General features: G+C 45.1%; 1 protein-coding gene across 17 annotated transcripts in view; it reads right to left on the reverse strand.

Moving 5' to 3' along the window:
* The window catches only part of LOC147114610 (focal adhesion kinase 1), a 630568-nt gene that overhangs the window by 331895 nt on the left and 279218 nt on the right, over nucleotides 1-19455 (reverse strand). For all 17 annotated transcript variants that reach the window (XM_085992416.1, XM_085992424.1, XM_085992409.1 and 14 more), the window contains one exon: nucleotides 324-411. In XM_085992416.1, coding sequence (XP_085848542.1) covers nucleotides 324-411 — 88 coding nt within the window. The remainder of the gene's footprint in view (nucleotides 1-323; nucleotides 412-19455) is intronic.

The following is a 19455-nucleotide window of genomic DNA, read 5'->3' on the forward strand; positions in this document are numbered from 1 at the left end:
TACTAAGTGTTTTTGTACTCAATCCATCATTGTTGCCCTGTGACAATGACCCTACCTCACTGTGCAGGAAACGTGATGGAGGAATTGATGTACCTTTATTATATTGCAAGTTTTTGTGGTCTCCGACCCCACCTAATTATTCTTTTGTAAACAAAATGAATTTTTCCTGTCCGTCCACAACTTTGGTTAATCATTTAAACATCTAAGCACCCATTTCAGTGCACCTATTCAGATCTGTTCCACCTGCAAATTCATAGAGATTCCAAAACGTAATTCAAACATCCTCACCCTACAGAGAATGAATATTTCAGACATGAACTCACCTGTTGATAAAAGAAATTTAAAGAAGGCTTGTCTTCACTGAACTCATTCAGGAAACCTTTTGGTAGATATCTGACTCGTAACTCATATCTGGGAGGATAAAAGAAAATATTAAATTAGCTGTTGCTCTCAAAGCTGACAACATTGTTGAATACTTTTTGATTCATTTTTCAGAAACCAATGTCAAACCTGATATGCAAAATCTTTGCGTTGAAATGAATTAGCATTTAAAAATGTTACAGGCTATTGTGTATTTTCATGCAGTGAGGATAAACACATGATTTATGGTGATCTAAGAACACCAACTACCTGTATTTATATAGTGCCGTTAACATAGGAAAATATCCCACGGCGCTTCACAAGGGCATAATCAGACAGAAATTGAACCTAAGCCAAAGGAGAAGATATTAGATAGGATGACTATAAGCTTGGTTGAAGAGGTAGGTTTTAATTATTAGAAGCTCAACTCAACGTCAAATAGGACGCCGAGGCTGTGAACAGTCTGGTTCAGCCTGCGATAGTGGCCAGGAATCGATGGCAAAGGAATGGGGTTCGTGGCGGGGTCTGAAGACAATGGCTTCAGTCTTCCCAATGCTCAATAATAGAAGTGGTGGAGTTCCAGCCTCCCAATCAGAATGTACTACTTACGTTCCAGGCCTGCCCATCTCAGCTAGGTGAGGTTAGTAATGTCTCAGCCAGGCTGATGCCACATGGGGCAATCCTATAGGTGCTGAGTACAATTATTTTTTTGATGAGGACGACGGGGAGCTGGTGGAGAAGAGGAGTAATTAACGCTGCTGCCCCTAATGGCATGTAACCTATGCTGTTGAAGGAGATGAAAAAGAAATTAGAAGAGACTCTGACCACACATTTCAGTTCTTCTTCACTATGTAAATTGCCCTAGAGGACTGGAGGGATACCAGTGTAACACCTCTGTTCATTGGCAGGATAGGCACACCAACATCAGTGTTCTCGCTCAGACCAACATCCCCAGCATCGAAGCTTTGACCACGCTCGATCAGCTCCGATGGACGGGCCACATCGTCCGCATGCCCGATACAAGACTCCCAAAACAAGCGCTCTACTCAGAGCTCCGACACGGCAAGAGAGCCCCAGATGGGCAGAGGAAACGTTTCAAGGACACCCTCAAATCCTCTTTGAAAAAGTGCAACATCCCCACCGACACCTGGAAATCCCTGGCCCAAGACCGCACAAAGTGGAGGAGAAGCATCTGGGATGACGCCGAACACCTCGAGTCTATTCGCTGGGAGCAAGCGGAAGCCAAGCACAAGCAGCGGAAGGAGCGCACATCAACCAACGCACCCCACCCACCCGCCCCTCAACCACCGTCTGCCCCACCTGTGACAATGACTGTAGGTCCTGCATTCGACTCAGTCACCTGAGAACTCATTGTTAGTGTGGAAGCAAGTCATCCTCAGTTCCGAGGGACTGCCTAAGAAGAGAACAACCTCTGTTCAAGACAGATCTTGGGGCAGGGAAGGATAAACCAGGTGCCTATGGACCAGCTAGTGTAAAGTCAGTTGTGGGCAAATTCTTAGAATTCATAATTTGAGATCAGATTAATAACCATTTAGAGATGCACGGGATAATCAAGGGCAACCAGTATCAATTTTTAAAAGGAAAGTCTTGTTTGATTTTTTTTGGAAGCGACAGATTGTATGCGTGCAGAATATTAGATAGATAGATAGATAGATAGATAGATAGATAGAGTGCATATAGATTTTTAGAGTACGTTCAATGAAGTTTTTGAGAAAAACTGCAAGTGTGTTATAAAAGGAAATAGGAACAGGAGCAGGCCATTCAGCCCCTGGAACCTGTTCCATCATTCAATTATATCATTGCTCATCTGTATCTTAACTTCATCTACCTGCCTTGGCTCCATATCCTTTTATACCTTTGTCTAGCAAAAATATGTAGTAGCATGGACAGAAAGATGGCAGATTAACAGATACGAAATGGTTAGTAGGCATTGTCAAATTGAAGAACAGTTGGAAGTGGTGTAGCCCAGGAGCCAGTGCTCAATAATATATAGACAAATGATTTGAACTTGTACATAGAGAGCGGGGTGTAGAAGAAGTCATATAAAAAAGGCCATTAGCATTTTGGATTTTAAATAGGGTCATAGAGTAAAAAAGCAAACGGATTATGACATTTGTACAAGGCAATGATTTGGCCACAGTTGTACTGTGTGCATTTTTGAGCACCCTGTTATAGAAGGGGCATTAAAGCCATAAATTCACCAGGATGATACCAGGGAGAAAACATAGTTAGTAGAAAAGCCTTGAGATATGAGGACAAGTTTTCTTGAGCAGAGAAGGCTAAGCAGCTAAGCGAGCAATTGTGCTTAGACAGAAGAGGTACGTAGCGTCAACTGTTCACGACCATTCCAAGTGTCAGAGTTCCATTAGATCATTGCTGATCTGATATTGCCAGGTTAACCAACCGCTTCTAATCCAGAGCAGACCAGTGTCCCTTCCTAACCTCGATTCTAATCTTCAGTGCCTGGCTTACGGGAACTTTACAGAGTCTATGCTTCAGAGCCATATAAAAGTATTGGAAGGACGCAGGTCTGATAGATTCGTGCCGTCGTCGGGATTTTCACCTTTTAACTCGTTCGCTGCTGACCTCGAAGAAAGCTGCCCACAAAGATCTAGCGATCTCTGTGGCGTGAATTTTAGCTCTCCCGACCTTTGTTTGAATTTGATGCCAAGTCAAGCAAATCCTAAGCGTCCAGCAACAGTGATGTCATCAAGCTGGCTAAGCAGCCAATCACATTGAAGAATTCTTACAGACAACAAACCAGGAAGTAAAATGCAGAGAATCTAATTTACTTTTTATAAATTTTACAGAGAGCAAAATAAAGATTGAGACATACACAAGGCTTTAACAAACTTAAAAAATATTAAAAACTTGTAATTCTTAATCATATTAATGGAAAAACTTGACATTCCACAAATATAAATTTAGTTTGTCAGGGCCAGAACGGTTGTTCAGCAGTCAGTATGCTGTTAAAAACCCAGTTATACCTCTTTCAACAAGCTTATAGTTTTTTTTACAGTGATATTCCATCGTAACAGGGGACATTTTTGTCCTTATATGTGATTTCAACTGATTGTCGGCTCTGGGGAGTTCCACAGCGCACACTGTGGTGGAGCAGAGAATGACTGACCGCAAGTTCAGGATTTCCACCTTTATCTGCGAATGCGCTAAATCTTAAGTTGCAGTCAGTTTCAGAGGGGTAATGACAGCGAACATCAACAGCTTCGCCATCATTATCACCGCAAAATCTGGGCACTTGTATCGCAACGTTTGCTCTGACACTCCAGACTTTTGTCTTGCCCCAAAAAAGCAGTTGCCTAAAGGTGGCTGCCTCACAGTGAAAGCTCTCCAATGCGTGTGAGATTGCTTGTGTCCTGACTTCAGGTAATATTTTCAGAGCTGTGAATGAGGATCCAATCCACTGCATGACAAAATAGGGTTGGAATCAGAATGCATCTCTGCCTTCCTCCCTTGCTTGTGGTATTTCAGTCAGAGGACGATTATCTGCGGCTTCTCATAACTATGCTTCTGGCTGTCCAGGCTGATTCTACCTCGTCTGGTAGAGTACCAAGTGCATCAAACGTGTTTGCATTGAGAGAGTACTTGTTGGCAAGTTCTGACTTCTCAGATACATTGTGTGTCATGTGCCATATAAGGTACACTCTCAGGTTGAAATTGAGAGGCAATTGTTATTCTTGCAACAAGGAAGTTGTGATGAGTACTGGCTGGTGCTTCTGTGCCTCTGTAAATCCAGGATGATTTAACTATGTTGTAATCCCAGACCAATATATGGTCCAGCTCCTTCCTCGTCTGACCGTCGCTGGAAATCCAGGTTGCCTGATGGCTGTACCAAATACCTGAGATAGTAATGTTATATGATGCACAGAAGGAGAGAAATCTCAGTTACTGTTCCGGAGGCAAATGGGCCAAGAATAGTTTCGAAGCCACTTGTGGGCAGCCTGGTGTGGCAGTCATGTCTCTAAGTATGACCAGCAAATTGACATTTTTATACACATTTGTAGTCCATGCTCATATGACAGGGATAGAAAAATGTTATCCAACAAATATTTCATTTACTGAGAACAATCAAGCATGTAGAAAAACTGTGTTGGTGGATATCCAATTTACTGACAACACTGATGTGCATGATTCCCAGTACAGTAAATCTAGTTTAATTTAACTGCTTTATCTAAATCTGCGATTAGTGGAGCGTTCTTTGGGGAACAGGGTCTTTTGCATTCATTGTCTGCTAATGTCATACTCCAGTGCTTATTTTCTTGAAAAACCAATAACTCCAGGTTTGTCAAAGCAAAAAGATTTACTAGTTTGTTACAGATCAGAGCTTGTTCAACGGGGTATAGTAGTTCTAAGAAAATTACAACCATTCTTAATTTTATGAGATCCTCACATTTGCTTTTAGCACAACTAATAGCTTCATGGTTCAGTGATCTGATTGATACACCAATTTGTGTTTTTCTACATGCTTGATTGTTCTCAGTAAATGAAATATTCGAATTTCAGGATTTTTCTTGGTGAGCATTTTGCCTGTATCAAAATAGTTCTCCAGCTCTTTATTCAGCATTATGTCTGCTTCAGATATCCTGTGTTATCCATACTGTTTTATAATTACTAATAATTCAGCCGTGTCACCAAGGAATTGGCCTGTTTCTTCAGCTCCTATTCCGAGTCAGAATACTTCAATTGAAGTTTGTAAGTACCGACTGCCAGACAAATTCAATTACAATTACTATACAATGGCTGCAAAACATTTTGCACTATTCTTGATGCTGGTGTCCCATAACAGCTGTCTTAAATCCTTCATTCTGACATTCTAAATAACCTGACAAATTTTGCAGTGACAGCTTAGTCCTGGTTTGCGAGAGTATACTATACCAAATTGCCATTAAATACAAATGCATTAAAGCTCAGTCGTAGAGCATTTTTAAACTCCAAAGGCCTGTTGTGTAAATTCTTTCCATTTTGTCCTCTCCTTTCCTGGCATCAGTGACTCATAACGGAATGCTTTTTACAGATGTGAGTAACTCTGATGGGAGCGGAAGGGAAGAGGAGGGGTACCACATCCAACACTGATCCTGTCATCACTCAATATGTTCTTCTGTGCACTTCCTAGCAAGAGTCACAGGACAGAATCAAAAACAGGAACCCTGGCTGTTTTTTCCTCTTCTCTACTCCAGGAGTGAGAAAATATACTGTTACTGCCAACCCAGCTCTCATTAGCTAATTTGGTACAGTCCAGCAACAAACCAGAGACTTTCCTGCTTTGGAATGACTCCGTGCCACACTGAGCAGAACCATTGGGCAGCCTTAAATTCACATTCAATTTAAGCTTCCATCTATCAGTAAACCTTCACAGCACAAACTTATTTATTTGGATTCAGCTCGGTATAAATTCTTCCTTATGCAGAGTGAAGGGAAAACTCATTGTATATATCACTTCCATACCGAGCTAACATTACTGTTATTAAATTACCAATTGTGTGCTGATGCAAACTGGTTTTAGGGATGCAACAATATAAGAAAGTGGCAGCGTCACCCAGTGCACAAAAACCATGAGATGTAAAATAAGTGTCATTAAAATTTTAAACTCATTTACTTCTTTGATGAATTAACCGAGGGTTGATGAGGTTAGTGTGGTTGATGTTGTATATACTGTATGGACTTTCAAAAGACGTTTGACAAAGTACCACATATTAGACTTGCTAGCAAAATTAAAACCCATGGGATTAAAGGGACAGTGGCAGTGAGGATACAAAATTGACTAAGACAGAAAGCAGAGAGTCGTGGTGAACAGTCGTTTCAGACTGGGGGGAAGTATGCAGTGGTGTTCCCCAGTTTCGGTACTGCGACCACTGCTCTTTGATATATATTAAATGACCTGGACTTGGGTGTACAGGGCATAATTTCAAAGCTTGCAGATGACACGAAACTCAGAAATGTAGTAAACAATGAGGACGACAGACTTCAGGAGGACGTAGACAGACTGGTGAAATGGGCAGACACATGTCAGATGAAATGTAATGCAGAGAAGTGATACATTTTCGTAGGAAGAATAAGGAGGGGCAATATAAACTAAATGGTACAATTTTAAAGAGGATGCAGAAACAGAGACCTGGGGTGTATGTACACAAATCTTTGAAGGTGGCATGACAAGTTGAGGTGGTCATTAAAAAAGCACATGGGATCCTTGGCTTTAATAAGAGGCATGGAATACAAAAGCAAGGAAGTTATGCTAAACCTTTGTAAAACACTGGAGTATTATGGCCAGTTCTGGTAACCACTCTTTTGGAAGGATGTCAAGGCCTTAGAGAGGGTGCAGAAGGGAGTTACCAGAATGGCATCAGGGATGAGGACTACAGTTATGTAGAGAGACCAGAGAAGCTGGTGTTGTTCTCCTTGGAGCAGAGAAGGTTAATAGGAACATAGGAACAGGAGTAGGCCATTCAGCCCCTCGAGCCTGCTCTGCCATTCAATGAGATCATGGCTGATCTGCAAACTAACTCAATTTGGCCCATATCCCTTAATACCTTCGGTTAACAGAAAGCGATCAATCTCCAATTTAAAATTAATTGATCTAGCATCAATTGCCGTTTGCAGAAGACAGTTTCAAACTTCTACCACCCTGTGTGTGTAGAACTGTTTCCTAATTTAACTCCTGAAAAGTCTGACTAACTTTTAGACGATGCCCCCTAGTCCTAGAATCCCCAACCAGTGGAAATAGTTTCTCTCTCTGCCCTCTCGGTTTCCCCTTAATATCCTGAAAACTTCAATCAGATCACCCCTTTAACCTTCTAAATTCTAGGGAATACAACCCTAATTTGTGTAATATCTCCTCATAACTTAACCTTTGAAGTCCAGATATCATTCTGGTAAACCTATGATGCACTCCCTCCGAGGCCAATGTATCCTTCCCTATGGTGTGGTGCCCAGAACTGCTCACAGGTGTGGTCTGACCAGGGTTTTGTATAGCTGCAGCATAACTTCTACCCCCTTATATTCTAGTCCTCTAGATATAAAGGCCAGCATCCCATCAGCCTTTTTGATTATTTTACATTTATGATAAGAGTTGTTCAAAATTATGAACGGTTTTGCTAGAGTAAATAAGGAGGACACAGATTTAAAGTGATAGTCAAAAAACTAGAAGCGACATGAGGAAAAAGAAATTTAAGCAGCGAGTTGTGGTGATCTGGAATGCACTGCCTGAAAGGGCAATGGAAGCAGATTCAATAATAACTTTTCAAAAGGGAATTGGATAAATACTTGAAGGAAAAAAAATTACAGGGCTCTGGGAACAAAGCCAGAGAGTGGGACTAATTGGATAGCTCTTTCACAGACACGATGGGTCGAATGGCCTCCTTCTGTGCTGTATTATTCTACGATTCTATGATAAATTCGAGGTTTTTATTAGCTAGCAGATCAGTAAAAGCAATTTCATCCCAAATTTTTTTTTTTTTTTTTTTTTAAGTTTCCCTTTTTAAAAAAAAGTCACAGATGTATGCCAATTACAGCTGTGATGCCAGCATGTACACTGTACATTCCATGTTGGCATTATGCATGCGATGTTTGCACATCTGTGGACCCTATTCTTTAGAGAACAAGTAATGGAGAATATGGAAATAAAACATCTAACATTTGAACAAGTGGACAGCTCCAATTTCCACATTTTGAGCCACCAATGTTGCAGTCTTATTGGTTGTACACAAGCTGCGTTGTGATAAATACCAATGGTACAGTAGTAGTTAGAAAATTGGATTTCAAAATTGACTATTTGAATTTAATGGATGGATTGCATCCACGCATTTTAAAAGAATCTAGAGAAGAGGCAGCAGAGGCATTACTACACATATTTAATAATTCGTTAGAAAAAGGTGTAGGGCCAGAGGACTGGCGGATAGCTAATGTAATGCCTAAATGCCTATATTTAAGAAGGGGGATAGAACATGTCCAGGGAATTATAGACCAGGCAGCTTAACATCAGTGGTAGGAAAAATAATGGAATCCCTACTAAAGGAGAGAATAGAACATCTAGAAATGAAAATAATAATAATGAATAGTCAGCATGGATTTCAAAAGGGAAAATCTTGCTTGACCAACCTTATTGAATTTTTTGAAGAGGTAACAGAGAGAGTAGACAAGGGTAATGCAGTAGATGTAATTTATCTGGATTTTCAGAAGGCCTTCAATAAGGTACCCCATAATAGACTGATGAACAAGGTCAGAGAATGCGGAGTCAGGGGACAAGTAGCAGAATGGATTGCTGTCTGGCTTCAAGACAGAAAGCAGAGAGTGGGAGTAAAGGGTAGCTATTCACAGTGGCAGAAGGTGGGTAGTGGTGTTCCACAAAGATCAGTGCTGGGACCACTGCTGTTCACAATTTACATTAACGATTTAGACTTTGGAATCAAAAACACAATTTCTAAATTTGCAAATGTTACCAAATTAGGGGGAAATAGTCAATACTGAAGAGGACTGCAACAAATTACAGGAGGACATTAATAAACTTGCAGAATGGGCAAATAATTGGCAAATGAAGTTCAACACAGACAAATGTCAGGTATTACATTTTGGTAGGAAGAGTAGGGAGGTCACATCACTTGGAGGGTGCGAGTCTAGGTGGGGTCGAGGAACAAAGGGATCTCGGAGTACAAATACACAAATCACAAAGTTGCACCACAGGTTAGCAAGGTCATTAAAAATACAAACCAAGGATAGAATCGAAAAGTAGGGAACTTATGCTAAACCTGTATCAAACCTTGGTGAGACCACACTTGGAGTACTGTGTACAGTTCTGGTTGCCATGTTATAAAAAGGATATGGAGGCACTGGAGAGGGTGCAGAGAAGATTTACAAGGATGATACCAGAAATGCGAGGGTATACATATCAGGAAAGGATGAACTGGCAGGGTCCCTTTTGTAGTGTATGTACCCGTCTACCTTTAAGAGAACTATTGTATGTAACCGTCCACCTTTAAGAGAACTACTTTAGGTGTTGCACTACTTTGTTGGCTTCTGTATACTGTAATACTGACGGTGACCACACCGGTATATAAGTGCTGTGTCAGGATTTATTGGGCAGATTCGCCCTGACCTTCGAATAGTAAAGTCCTGTTTTAAGTTACTCTGGTAATCTGTGTATTAATTAACTAAACAACCCACAGACTTTACAGTGGCGACGAGTCCGATCGTACCCTGCGGCAACAATACTTCCGAAGCAGTTAACGAGCGTCGAGAAGAGGCAACCGCCCTCGTCATTCTGCTGGGAGAAAATGCGAGTCTGCAGAGCTGGAAAGGAGGAAGAATTCAGAGACAAAGACTTCCATCAGCAACAGGCACTGACTGTCCCTTCTGCCACGGTGAGGAGTGAGCCGATCAGCATGAGAAGCAAGCCGGCCACGGTGACTGTGAGTAAGGGAAAAGTAAAAAGAATAACCGGAGGATAAGGGCGGTGCACTCGACCACGGTCGAGGGGGAAAGGAGCCGGACAGAAGTCGGGCCCAGAGGCGCTGAGACTGGGGCAGCGTGGAGCAAGGAAGCCGCGGTACAGACAGGCTGGGGACGCAACGGCGTCGTGAGACAGCTAGACCGCGACCGGCGAAAAAGGCCGGGCAGCGACCGAAGCCACGAAGCGCTGCGACCGGGAGCGTAGGCGCGGGAAGATATAAAAACTCAGCCGCAGCCGGGGAGGGAAGCACCGGACTGCGAGAGGGCTGGGAGGCGCGATTGGGAGCCGAGCGAGCGGGAGAGGCAGAGCCGACCAAGGGAGACTGAGCGAGAGCCAGTCCAGCGGCTGAAACTGTTGGCCGTCAACGGGGTGTACCCAGCGCCGGTAGAGCCGAGCGAGCGGGAGAGAGACAGAGCCCGAGCAAGGGGAACTGAGTGAGAGCCAGCCCAGTGGCTGAAACTGTTCGCCGTCAACGGGGTGTACCCAGCGCCGGTTGCCCTGCCGAGAAAAGGGAAAGCACTGAAGTCGACGCGCAGGCTGTGAACCTGAAAGCCAGCGGCCGTCGCCCGTGGGGAAAGTGTACCCCTCCCGCCTGGGGAAGAAACGCGGGAAGCCGCCATTAGGCGGAGAAGAAGACAGAAGCGGGGAACCGCCATTGAAGTGGGCGGGGAGAGAAGATAAGCGCGGGAAACCGCCATTTTCGCGGGAACCGCCATCTTGAAGAAAAAAAAAAGAAAATTTAAAGAAATAATCCGTGGTGTTATCAGGAAGAGAGGAAGATGCCTAAGCGTGGTAACATCAACGATTTTAATTCCGAGGTAGAAGACTGGGCCACGTATGTGGAGCGCATTGAGATCTATGGTGAGACCAATAAAATAGAAGAAGATGACAAAGCTACAACCTTGCTAAACTCGATGGGCGCGAAGACATACGGGCTCTTGAAGCATCTACCAGCACCAGCTAAACCGGCGGATCAGACTTTCGATGATATTGTTGCTGTCCTGAAGGATCATTTTAACCCCGCACCACTGATGTTAGTGGAACGATCCAAATTTTACGCGAGAACGCAACGGAAAGAGGAAAGCAACGCGGAGTACCTGATTGAACTGCGTAGGCTAGCGAAACACTGTCAGTTTAGGGAAAATCTGGCAGAGGCACTCAGACAAATTCGTGTGCGGAATGTCGAAGGAAGAAACACAAAAACGACTGCTCGAAGAGAACGATCTTACACTTGATAAGGCTGTCCTTATTGCTGCATCGAACGAAGCCGCAGCGAAAGGAACGGCGGAAATGCAGCTAAAGGCAGCGGCACTCTGTGTGCAGCAAATTACTTCGGGTACAACGAAATGCTATCGTTGTGGGAAGACAACACACAACCAGAACCAATGCTGGTTTAAAAACCAGGAATGTAGGAAATGTGGCAAGCTCGGTCACATAGCTAAGGTATGCCGGTCAGGAAAGAAGACCAACAATAATGAGTCACCACAAAAGAGGTACAGAAAGGTACATGAGGTGACTAGGAAGAGTCTGGAAGAACAGAATTCGGACTCACACTCCAACTGCAAGGAACTGGATAGTCTGAGAATTCACAATGTGAGTAATGAAGCTGACCGACAAGCTATCTGGATCACACTACAGATTGCAAAAGTCCAAGTGAAACTGGAAGTGGACACCGGATCGGCGTTGACGGTCATGAATAAGCATGATTATAAAAAGTTATTCAAGCATATTCCCCTACGGGATACGGAACTAGTATTGCAGACATACACGGGGCACAAAGTATACCCCATCGGAAAGATAGAAGTCAAGGTGAGATACAAGGACAAAGATCACCAAAGGATGGACCTGTATGTGTTGCCTGAGGGAGGTCCACCACTTCTGGGACGGGAGTGGATCAGGAAAATAAAGATAGACTGGCATTCACTAAACACCATGACGGTAGATTCCGGAAAGGAAGATGTCAAACCTGAACGGTTGTCCAGAATATTGGACGAAGCTAAAGAGGTATTCCAGCAAGGACTGGGAACACTGCGAGGAATTAAAGCAAAGGTTAAGATCGCAGAACATGCAAGCCCAAAATTTTTCAAAGCCAGATCGGTACCTTACGCGTTACGACCTGCTGTGGAGGCAGAACTGGAAGAACTTGAACGATCAGGGGTACTGTCAAAAGTGGACTGGAGTGAGTGGGCCACGCCCATTGTTCCCGTCATGAAGTCTTCACCAAGTAACAAGCCAGGGGGACCGGGGAAGGTCCGCATCTGCGGAGACTTCAAGATCACAGTGAATCCGGTGCTTCACACGGTACAATACCCGCTTCCGCGGATTGAAGACATCTTTGCTTCGTTGGCTGGAGGGAACACTTCACCAAGATAGGCCTGGCACAGGCATACTTACAAATGGAAGTCGAGGAAGAGTCGCGTCAGTACCTCACCATCAACACACACAGAGGCTTGTATCGTTATAATAGACTGGTTTTTGGGGTAGCTTCGGCTCCAGCAATTTGGCAGAGGGCCATGGAGCAGGTATTACAAGGAATTCCAAGCACGCAGTGTCACTTAGACGATATCCTGATTGCGGGAAAAGACGAGGAAGAACACCTCACAAATTTGAAACTGGTGCTCACTAGGTTGAAGGAATATGGCCTTCGAGTTAATCGCAAGAAATGTGAGTTCTTCCAAAAATGGATCTCGTACTGCGGTCATGTCATTGACCGAGGGGGGCTGCACAAGTCACCTGACAAGATAGAAGCTGTCGTGAAGGCCCCCGCTCCGGAAAACGTATCACAGTTAAGATCATTCTTGGGGTTGATTAATTATTATCACAAGTTTCTGCCGAATCTATCCACGGTGCTGCATCCGCTGAATGCTCTGTTGCGGAAAGAAGTACCATGGAAGTGGAGTGAGGAATGTAAAAAGGCCTTTCGCAGAAGCAAGGCGTTGATTACCCCTGAAGAAGTGTTGGCTCATTTCAACCCAACGTTACCTCTTCGTCTAGCTTGTGATGCTTCCCCCTATGGAATTGGAGCAGTACTTTCACATAAGTTACCAAATGGCTCGGAAAGGCCAGTGGCATTCGCGTCCCGATCATTGACCTCCGCGGAGCGAAATTATGCTCAAATAGATAGGGAGGCCCTCAGCCTTGTGTGGGGCGTAAAGAAATTCAATTATCTGCAGGGCAAGAAGTTCACATTACTGACAGACCACCAGCCGTTGGTGTCCATATTCAACCCTAACAAGGCCGTTTCCACCATGACAGCGCAAAGGTTACAGAGGTGGTCCGTGTTACTTGGGGCACACCAATATGACATCGAATACAAAAGGTCCAAACAGCATGGAAATGCTGATGGGTTATCGCGCTTGCCATTGCCGATAGTAGAAGAAGCGACTACAGTGGACCCGGTAGAGATGTTCCACTCATCCATAGTGGAATGTCTACCAGTAACAAATTCGATGATCGAAAACGAAACAAGAAATGACCCAACTCTCTCACGAGTCTATGATTTAACGGTGGAGGGATGGCCAGCACAGGGCGAACCAACGCTGCCAGCATTTTCGCAGAGAAAAGAACAGCTGTCAGTGTGTCAAGGAACCCTGATGTGTGGATCGAGAGTGGTGATTCCACCCAAACTTCAACAGGTGTTAAAGGAGCTGCACGAGGGACATCTGGGTGGAGTGAAAATGAAGAACCTAGCAAGAGCGTTTGTGTGGTGGCCAGGCATTGATGGGGACATCGAAGAAATCACTAAGAGCTGTCTAGGATCCCAGAAGGTCCAAAACGCGCCACCACAGGCTCCTCTGCATCCATGGGAGTGGCCCTCATCTCCTTGGCAAAGGCTACATATCGACTTTGCTGGTCCATTTATGGACTCAATGTTTCTAATAGCGGTGGATGCACACTCCAAGTGGCCGGAGGTAATAAAGATGTCCACCGCCACCACGGAAAAAACCATCACAGTGTTAAGGACCATGTTTGCTAGGAATGGGCTGCCGGAACAGATCTGTTCTGATAATGGACCGCAATTTGTGTCCGAAGAATTCAAGAAATTCTTAAAGAGCAATGGGGTTAAGCACTACACGTCAGCCCCATACCATCCCGCCTCCAATGGATTGGCTGAAAGGTTTGTCCAGACCTTCAAGAAGGCCATAAAGGCCATGGGTAATGAAGCCATTAACTTACAACATAAGGTGGATAGCTTCTTGTTGGCGTACAGGAATGCAACACATGCGGTCACAAATCAAACTCCCGCCATGATGTTTTTTAATAGACGACTAAGATGCCGGCTGGATTTGCTTAAGCCAAACGTCAGAAGGGACGTAGAGAACCGGCAATTCCAGGGCATGAATGAAAGGCCAACTAGATCTTTTCAGATAGGTCAACAAGTTTTGGCCCGGGACTACCGTACCGAGAAATGGCAGCCTGGAACTATTGGGAAAAAGGCTAGGGCCGTTGATGTATACGGTGGACATTGGGGACAGTATAATAAGGCGCCATGTTGACCAGATCATAGGGTCAGCCACAAATGGCCAACCTACTCCACCACCTTACACGGTTAATGTTGAGACAGAGATACCCAGAACACCTACCTCCGATCTGGTAATACTGGAATCAGATGAACCTGACACTGTCCTTCAAGCCGAATCGCCTTGCCAGAAGCACCTACTACCCCGCCGGGAGTTACGACACCACCGAGGCATTATCCGGAGAGAGTCCGGAAACCTCCAGAGAGACTGAATCTGTGAACTGTCTTGCATAAAGTTGTATATATGTTATAATGTATGTTTAATGGGGAATCAGTATGTTGTAAGCTAAAAAGGGAGGATTGTAGTGTATGTACCCGTCTACCTTTAAGAGAACTATTGTATGTAACCGTCCACCTTTAAGAGAACTACTTTAGGTGTTGCACTACTTTGTTGGCTTCTGTATACTGTAATACCGACGGTGACCACACCGGTATATAAGTGCTGTGTCAGGATTTATTGGGCAGATTCGCCCTGACCTTCGAATAGTAAAGTCCTGTTTTAAGTTACTCTGGTAGTCTGTGTATTAATTAACTAAACAACCCACAGACTTTACACCTTTCCTCTTGAAAAAAGGCTGAGGGGTGACCTAATAGAGGTCTATAAAATGATGAAAGGTTTTGATAGAGTGGATACTGAGAGAATGTTTCCACTTGTGGGGAAGAGCATAACTAGAGGCCATCAACATAAGATAGTCACCAAGAAAGCCAATACAGAATTCAGAAGAAACTTGTTTACCTAAAGAGTGGTGAGAATGTGGAACTCGCTACCACAGGGAGTAGTCGAAGCGAATAGTATAGATTCATTTAAGGGGAAGCTGGACAAACATATGAGGGAGAAGAGAATAGAGGGTTATGTTGATAGGTTTAGATGAGGAAAGATGGGAGGAGGCTCAAGTGGAACATAAACACCGGCATGGACTGGTTGGGCCGAATGGCCTGTTTCTGTGCCGTATATCCTACGTAATCTTATGTAACAGAATGCTGTCTGTTATGCTGCATTTCTGTCCTGGTACTACAGATATTGGACATCAAGTTATTCAGTGTAATCCGTCTTCCAATTACTCCTGGAAGAAAGTACACAGGATGCTTTTTAAGTAGAAATTTATTTACAGACATTTAATATTAATGCCCAATATATAAGAAGCTTTCCCATCCAACAGAATTTTAAAAACCCTAAGCCAGACCCTAGGCAGGTTAAAGAAGGCACATCCTAATAGTAGAAGGACTTGTCACCAAAAAATATTGCATCAGGATTATCTCCTGTAATGTCGTTACCCTAGTTGGTCTGGTCTGCACATGTAGTTGGCGCTTAATGCCCTGTATTTTACTTTGACAGCATGTCCCTCATTTCATCAAGAACTTATAAATACATCAGGCTGAGAATTTATTAAATCATCAAGTAACAGATTCATACGCCCTGGCCAATTACAATGAATTTACAAATGCCATGAAAACATGTGTTGCATGCAACTGCTGTAAAAAGATTGTTCTGCACGTAGAATAATCGTGAACCGAATTGTAAGTGGAAAATATTTTACATGAATTGATATAAATGTAGTTCACAGATCATGAACTAATTTTCATCCAGGTGAACTCAAATTGTTTTTCCTGTACTAAGATTTAATTAACAGTCCAATGATGGGCCACCATCATTATAAGTCTATCTGTGGAACATAAACACAAAGGCCTAGAAATTCAGTGGGCTGCGCCACCCGTTAGCGCCCAAAGAGAGCACTTAGTGGGTTTTACGCCACTGGCCACGCGTCCCGCTAAATTTAGTGGGACGCTAATGGCGGCGCTAGCCGTTAGCGCTGCGCCGCTACCGAGGACGTCATCGGTGTGCGAAGCGCCCCGCTACCACCCCGATCGCGAAATTTGGTAGCGCCCCTGCTTTAACGACGGTCGCAATTTGCGACCAGTTCAGGGGGGCCTACCTGCGGCGGAAGAGGCGCTGAGGTGCGGGGCGGCCATTTTTTTTGCTGGCCACCTGCCAGCACCTCTCCGCGCCGCCGCCCCCCACCCCCCGCCCCCCCCCCCCCCCGCGTTGTGCTGGCTGTGTCCCAAGAGCCCGGCACTTCTCCTCGGTGCCGGGCTCTTTTGCCGGCACTCGCACACTTAGAGCGCGCTGCAGCAGGCCCCCCCCTTTAAGGGGAGGAAGGCCTGCAATACTGCAGCGCATCGTGCCGCAGCGTGTGGTGCTGCGGCACGTTGCGCGGCGATTTTCAGTTGCAGCGCCCCAAGAGGGATGTGGGGCACCTCGAGTAGCGCCGCGCTTCCGTCTGGGGTGCTGAAACTGAATTTGCGGTGGGCGGCCGCGACTCCTTCTGGGGCAGTACTTCCGGCGCCCTGGTGAGACTGGCCCCAAATGGGGCCCCAGTGAATTTCGAGGCCAAACAGTTTAAAAAATCTCAGAACCTGAGACAGAATATCAAGAACTCACTGGTTGCTTAGCTGTTTTAAGCTGTGACGAGAGGCACAGTATTATAGTTCTATAGCTGAGCCTTGCAGGAGTGTTACAATTGGCTTTAGCATCCTGGGTTAGGGGGGAAAAGGTTGGCGAGCAATAACTATTACCAGAAATTCATAGTAACTAACCAGTGATCCATGTTGGAAATGTGCATGTGTGGATGTTGGAGGAGGATCAGGATGTTCCTGCAGTCAATTAGCCCGCTGACACTCACCAGCTAAACATGTATATGAAGGCCATCCGACAACTGAAGAACAACAAGGCCTCGGGAGCAGATGGAATCCCTGCCGAGGCACTAAAGCATGGCGGAGAAGCACTACTGGCGCGAATTCATGAACTAATTTCTCTTATTTGGAAGGAGGAGAGCATGCCAGGGGATCTCAGAGACGCCGTAATTGTGACCATCTTAAAGAAAGGTGACAAGTCCGATTGCGGTAATTACAGAGGAGTTTCCCTGCTGTCTGCCACAGGGAAAGTCATCGCAAGAATCCTCCTCATTCGCCTTCTCCCAGTGGCCGAAAAGCTCCTCCCAGAGTCGCAATGCGGATTCCGCCCGCTAAGGGGCACAATGGACATGATCTTCACCGCACGCCAATTACAAGAGAAATGCAGGGAACATCACCAACCGCTGTACATGGGCTTCTTTGACCTCACAAAGGCCTTCGACACTGTCAACCATGAGGGATTATGGAGTGTCCTCCTCAAATTCAGATGCCCTCAAACGTTTGTCACCATCCTCCGCCTGCTTCATGATGACAGGCAAGCCGTGATCCTGACCAACGGATCCACCACAGACCCAATTCACGTACGGACGGGTTCAAGCAAGGCTGTGTCATCGCACCAACGCTCTTCTCGATCTTCCTTGCTACAATGCTCCATCTCACCCTCAGTAAGCTCCCCGCTGGAGTGGAGCTAATTTACAGAACGAACGGGAAACTGTTCAACCTCCGTCGCCTCCAGTCCAGATCCAAGGTCGTCCCATCCTCTGTCGTCGAATTACAGTATGCAAACAACGCTTTTGTCTGCGCACACTCGGAGGTCGAACTCCAAACCATCGTTAACACCTTCACCGAAGCGTACGAGATCATGGGCCTTACACTAAACATCCGTAAGACAAAGGTCCTCTACCAATCTGCCCCCGCCACACAGTACTGCCCCGATTATCAAAATCCACGACAAGGCCTTGGACAACGTGGACCACGTTCCATACCTCGGGACCCTACTGTCAACAAGGGCAGACGTCGATGACGAAGTCCAACACTACCTTCAGTGTGCCAGTGCAGCCTTCGATCGCCTGAGGAAGAGTGCGTTTGAAGACCAGGACCTCAAACCCGGCACCAAGTTCATGGTCTGCAGAGCAGTAGTAATACCCGCCCTCCTGTATGCCTCAGAGACATGGACCATGTACAGCAGGCACCTCAAAGCACTGGAGAGGTACCACCAACGCTGCCTCCGCAAGATCCTGCAAATCCATTGGCAGGATAGGCGCACCAACTTCAGCATCGAAACTTTGACCACGCTCGATTAGCTCTGATGGACGGGTCACATCGTCCGCATGCCCGATACGAGGCTCCCAAAACAAGCGCTCTACTCGGAGCTCTGACACGGCAAGAAAGCCCCAGGTGGGCAGAGGAAACGCTTCAAGGACACCCTCAAAGCCTCCTTGAAAAAGTGCAACATCCCCACCGACACCTGGGAATCCCTGGCCCAAGACCGCACAAAGTGGAGGAGAAGATTCCGGGAAGGCTCCGAATACCTCGAGTCTCTTCGTCGGGAGCAAGCGGAAGCCAAGCGCAAGTCAACCCAAGCACCCCACCCACTCGTCCCTTCAACCACCGTCTGCCCCACCTATGACAGAGACTGTAGGTCCCGCATTGGACTCATCAGTCACCTGAGAACTCATCTTTAATGTGGAAACAAGTCATCCTCGGTTCCGAGGGACTGCCTAAGAGAAGAGATATGAAGAATGGTTACTTAAGCAAGGTATGAGTGTGCAAATTGCACTCTTTAAACTGTGCTCCAAAAAGGAGTCAAAACCTTCAGAAAGGGAAAATTGCAGAAAAAGGAAAAAAAATCTTGTGTGTAATCCAGTGTATGCAATAAGCTGCTTTGAAGACCATTCAACAGGATTATTGAAGACACCGGTGCTACCATTTAGGCTTTCTCCAACACATTTTCATGTAAGCAGCTTGAAGGTGGAAACTATCAAGCTAGGCCACTTTATACAAATTGAACTAATGATCAAATATACTCAAAACTAGAAATTCACAAAAGGAAAAACATAGGCCAAATAATGACTAACAATACTTGTATGAGAAAACTGGATTTATATATCTGAGATGCCACTTGAAATTTGGCTACTGCTAGCTGTTTTCCCAGTCTGGTATGCAAAGTGCCACATCAAAATCACAGTTCCTATGGAAATAAGTTTGGATTTCAAACCAAATAGCAATCACCTAATACAAACTGCTTATTCTGTTCTAAAATATATCAAATTAAGGTAAAGTGAACACATGTAAACAACTGGGGTCTTGCACTTGGGGTTGTTCAGGAAACATTCCTCAACTTGATAAGCTTGGGTCAACTATGGAAAGCACTTTTTCTTATTCTATAGTTCAATTGTCAACC

Source organism: Somniosus microcephalus, chromosome 7 (assembly GCF_052327205.1).
Source record: "Somniosus microcephalus isolate GS21.2 chromosome 7, FLI_Smic_1.0, whole genome shotgun sequence".
Classification (NCBI taxonomy): domain Eukaryota; kingdom Metazoa; phylum Chordata; class Chondrichthyes; order Squaliformes; family Somniosidae; genus Somniosus; species Somniosus microcephalus.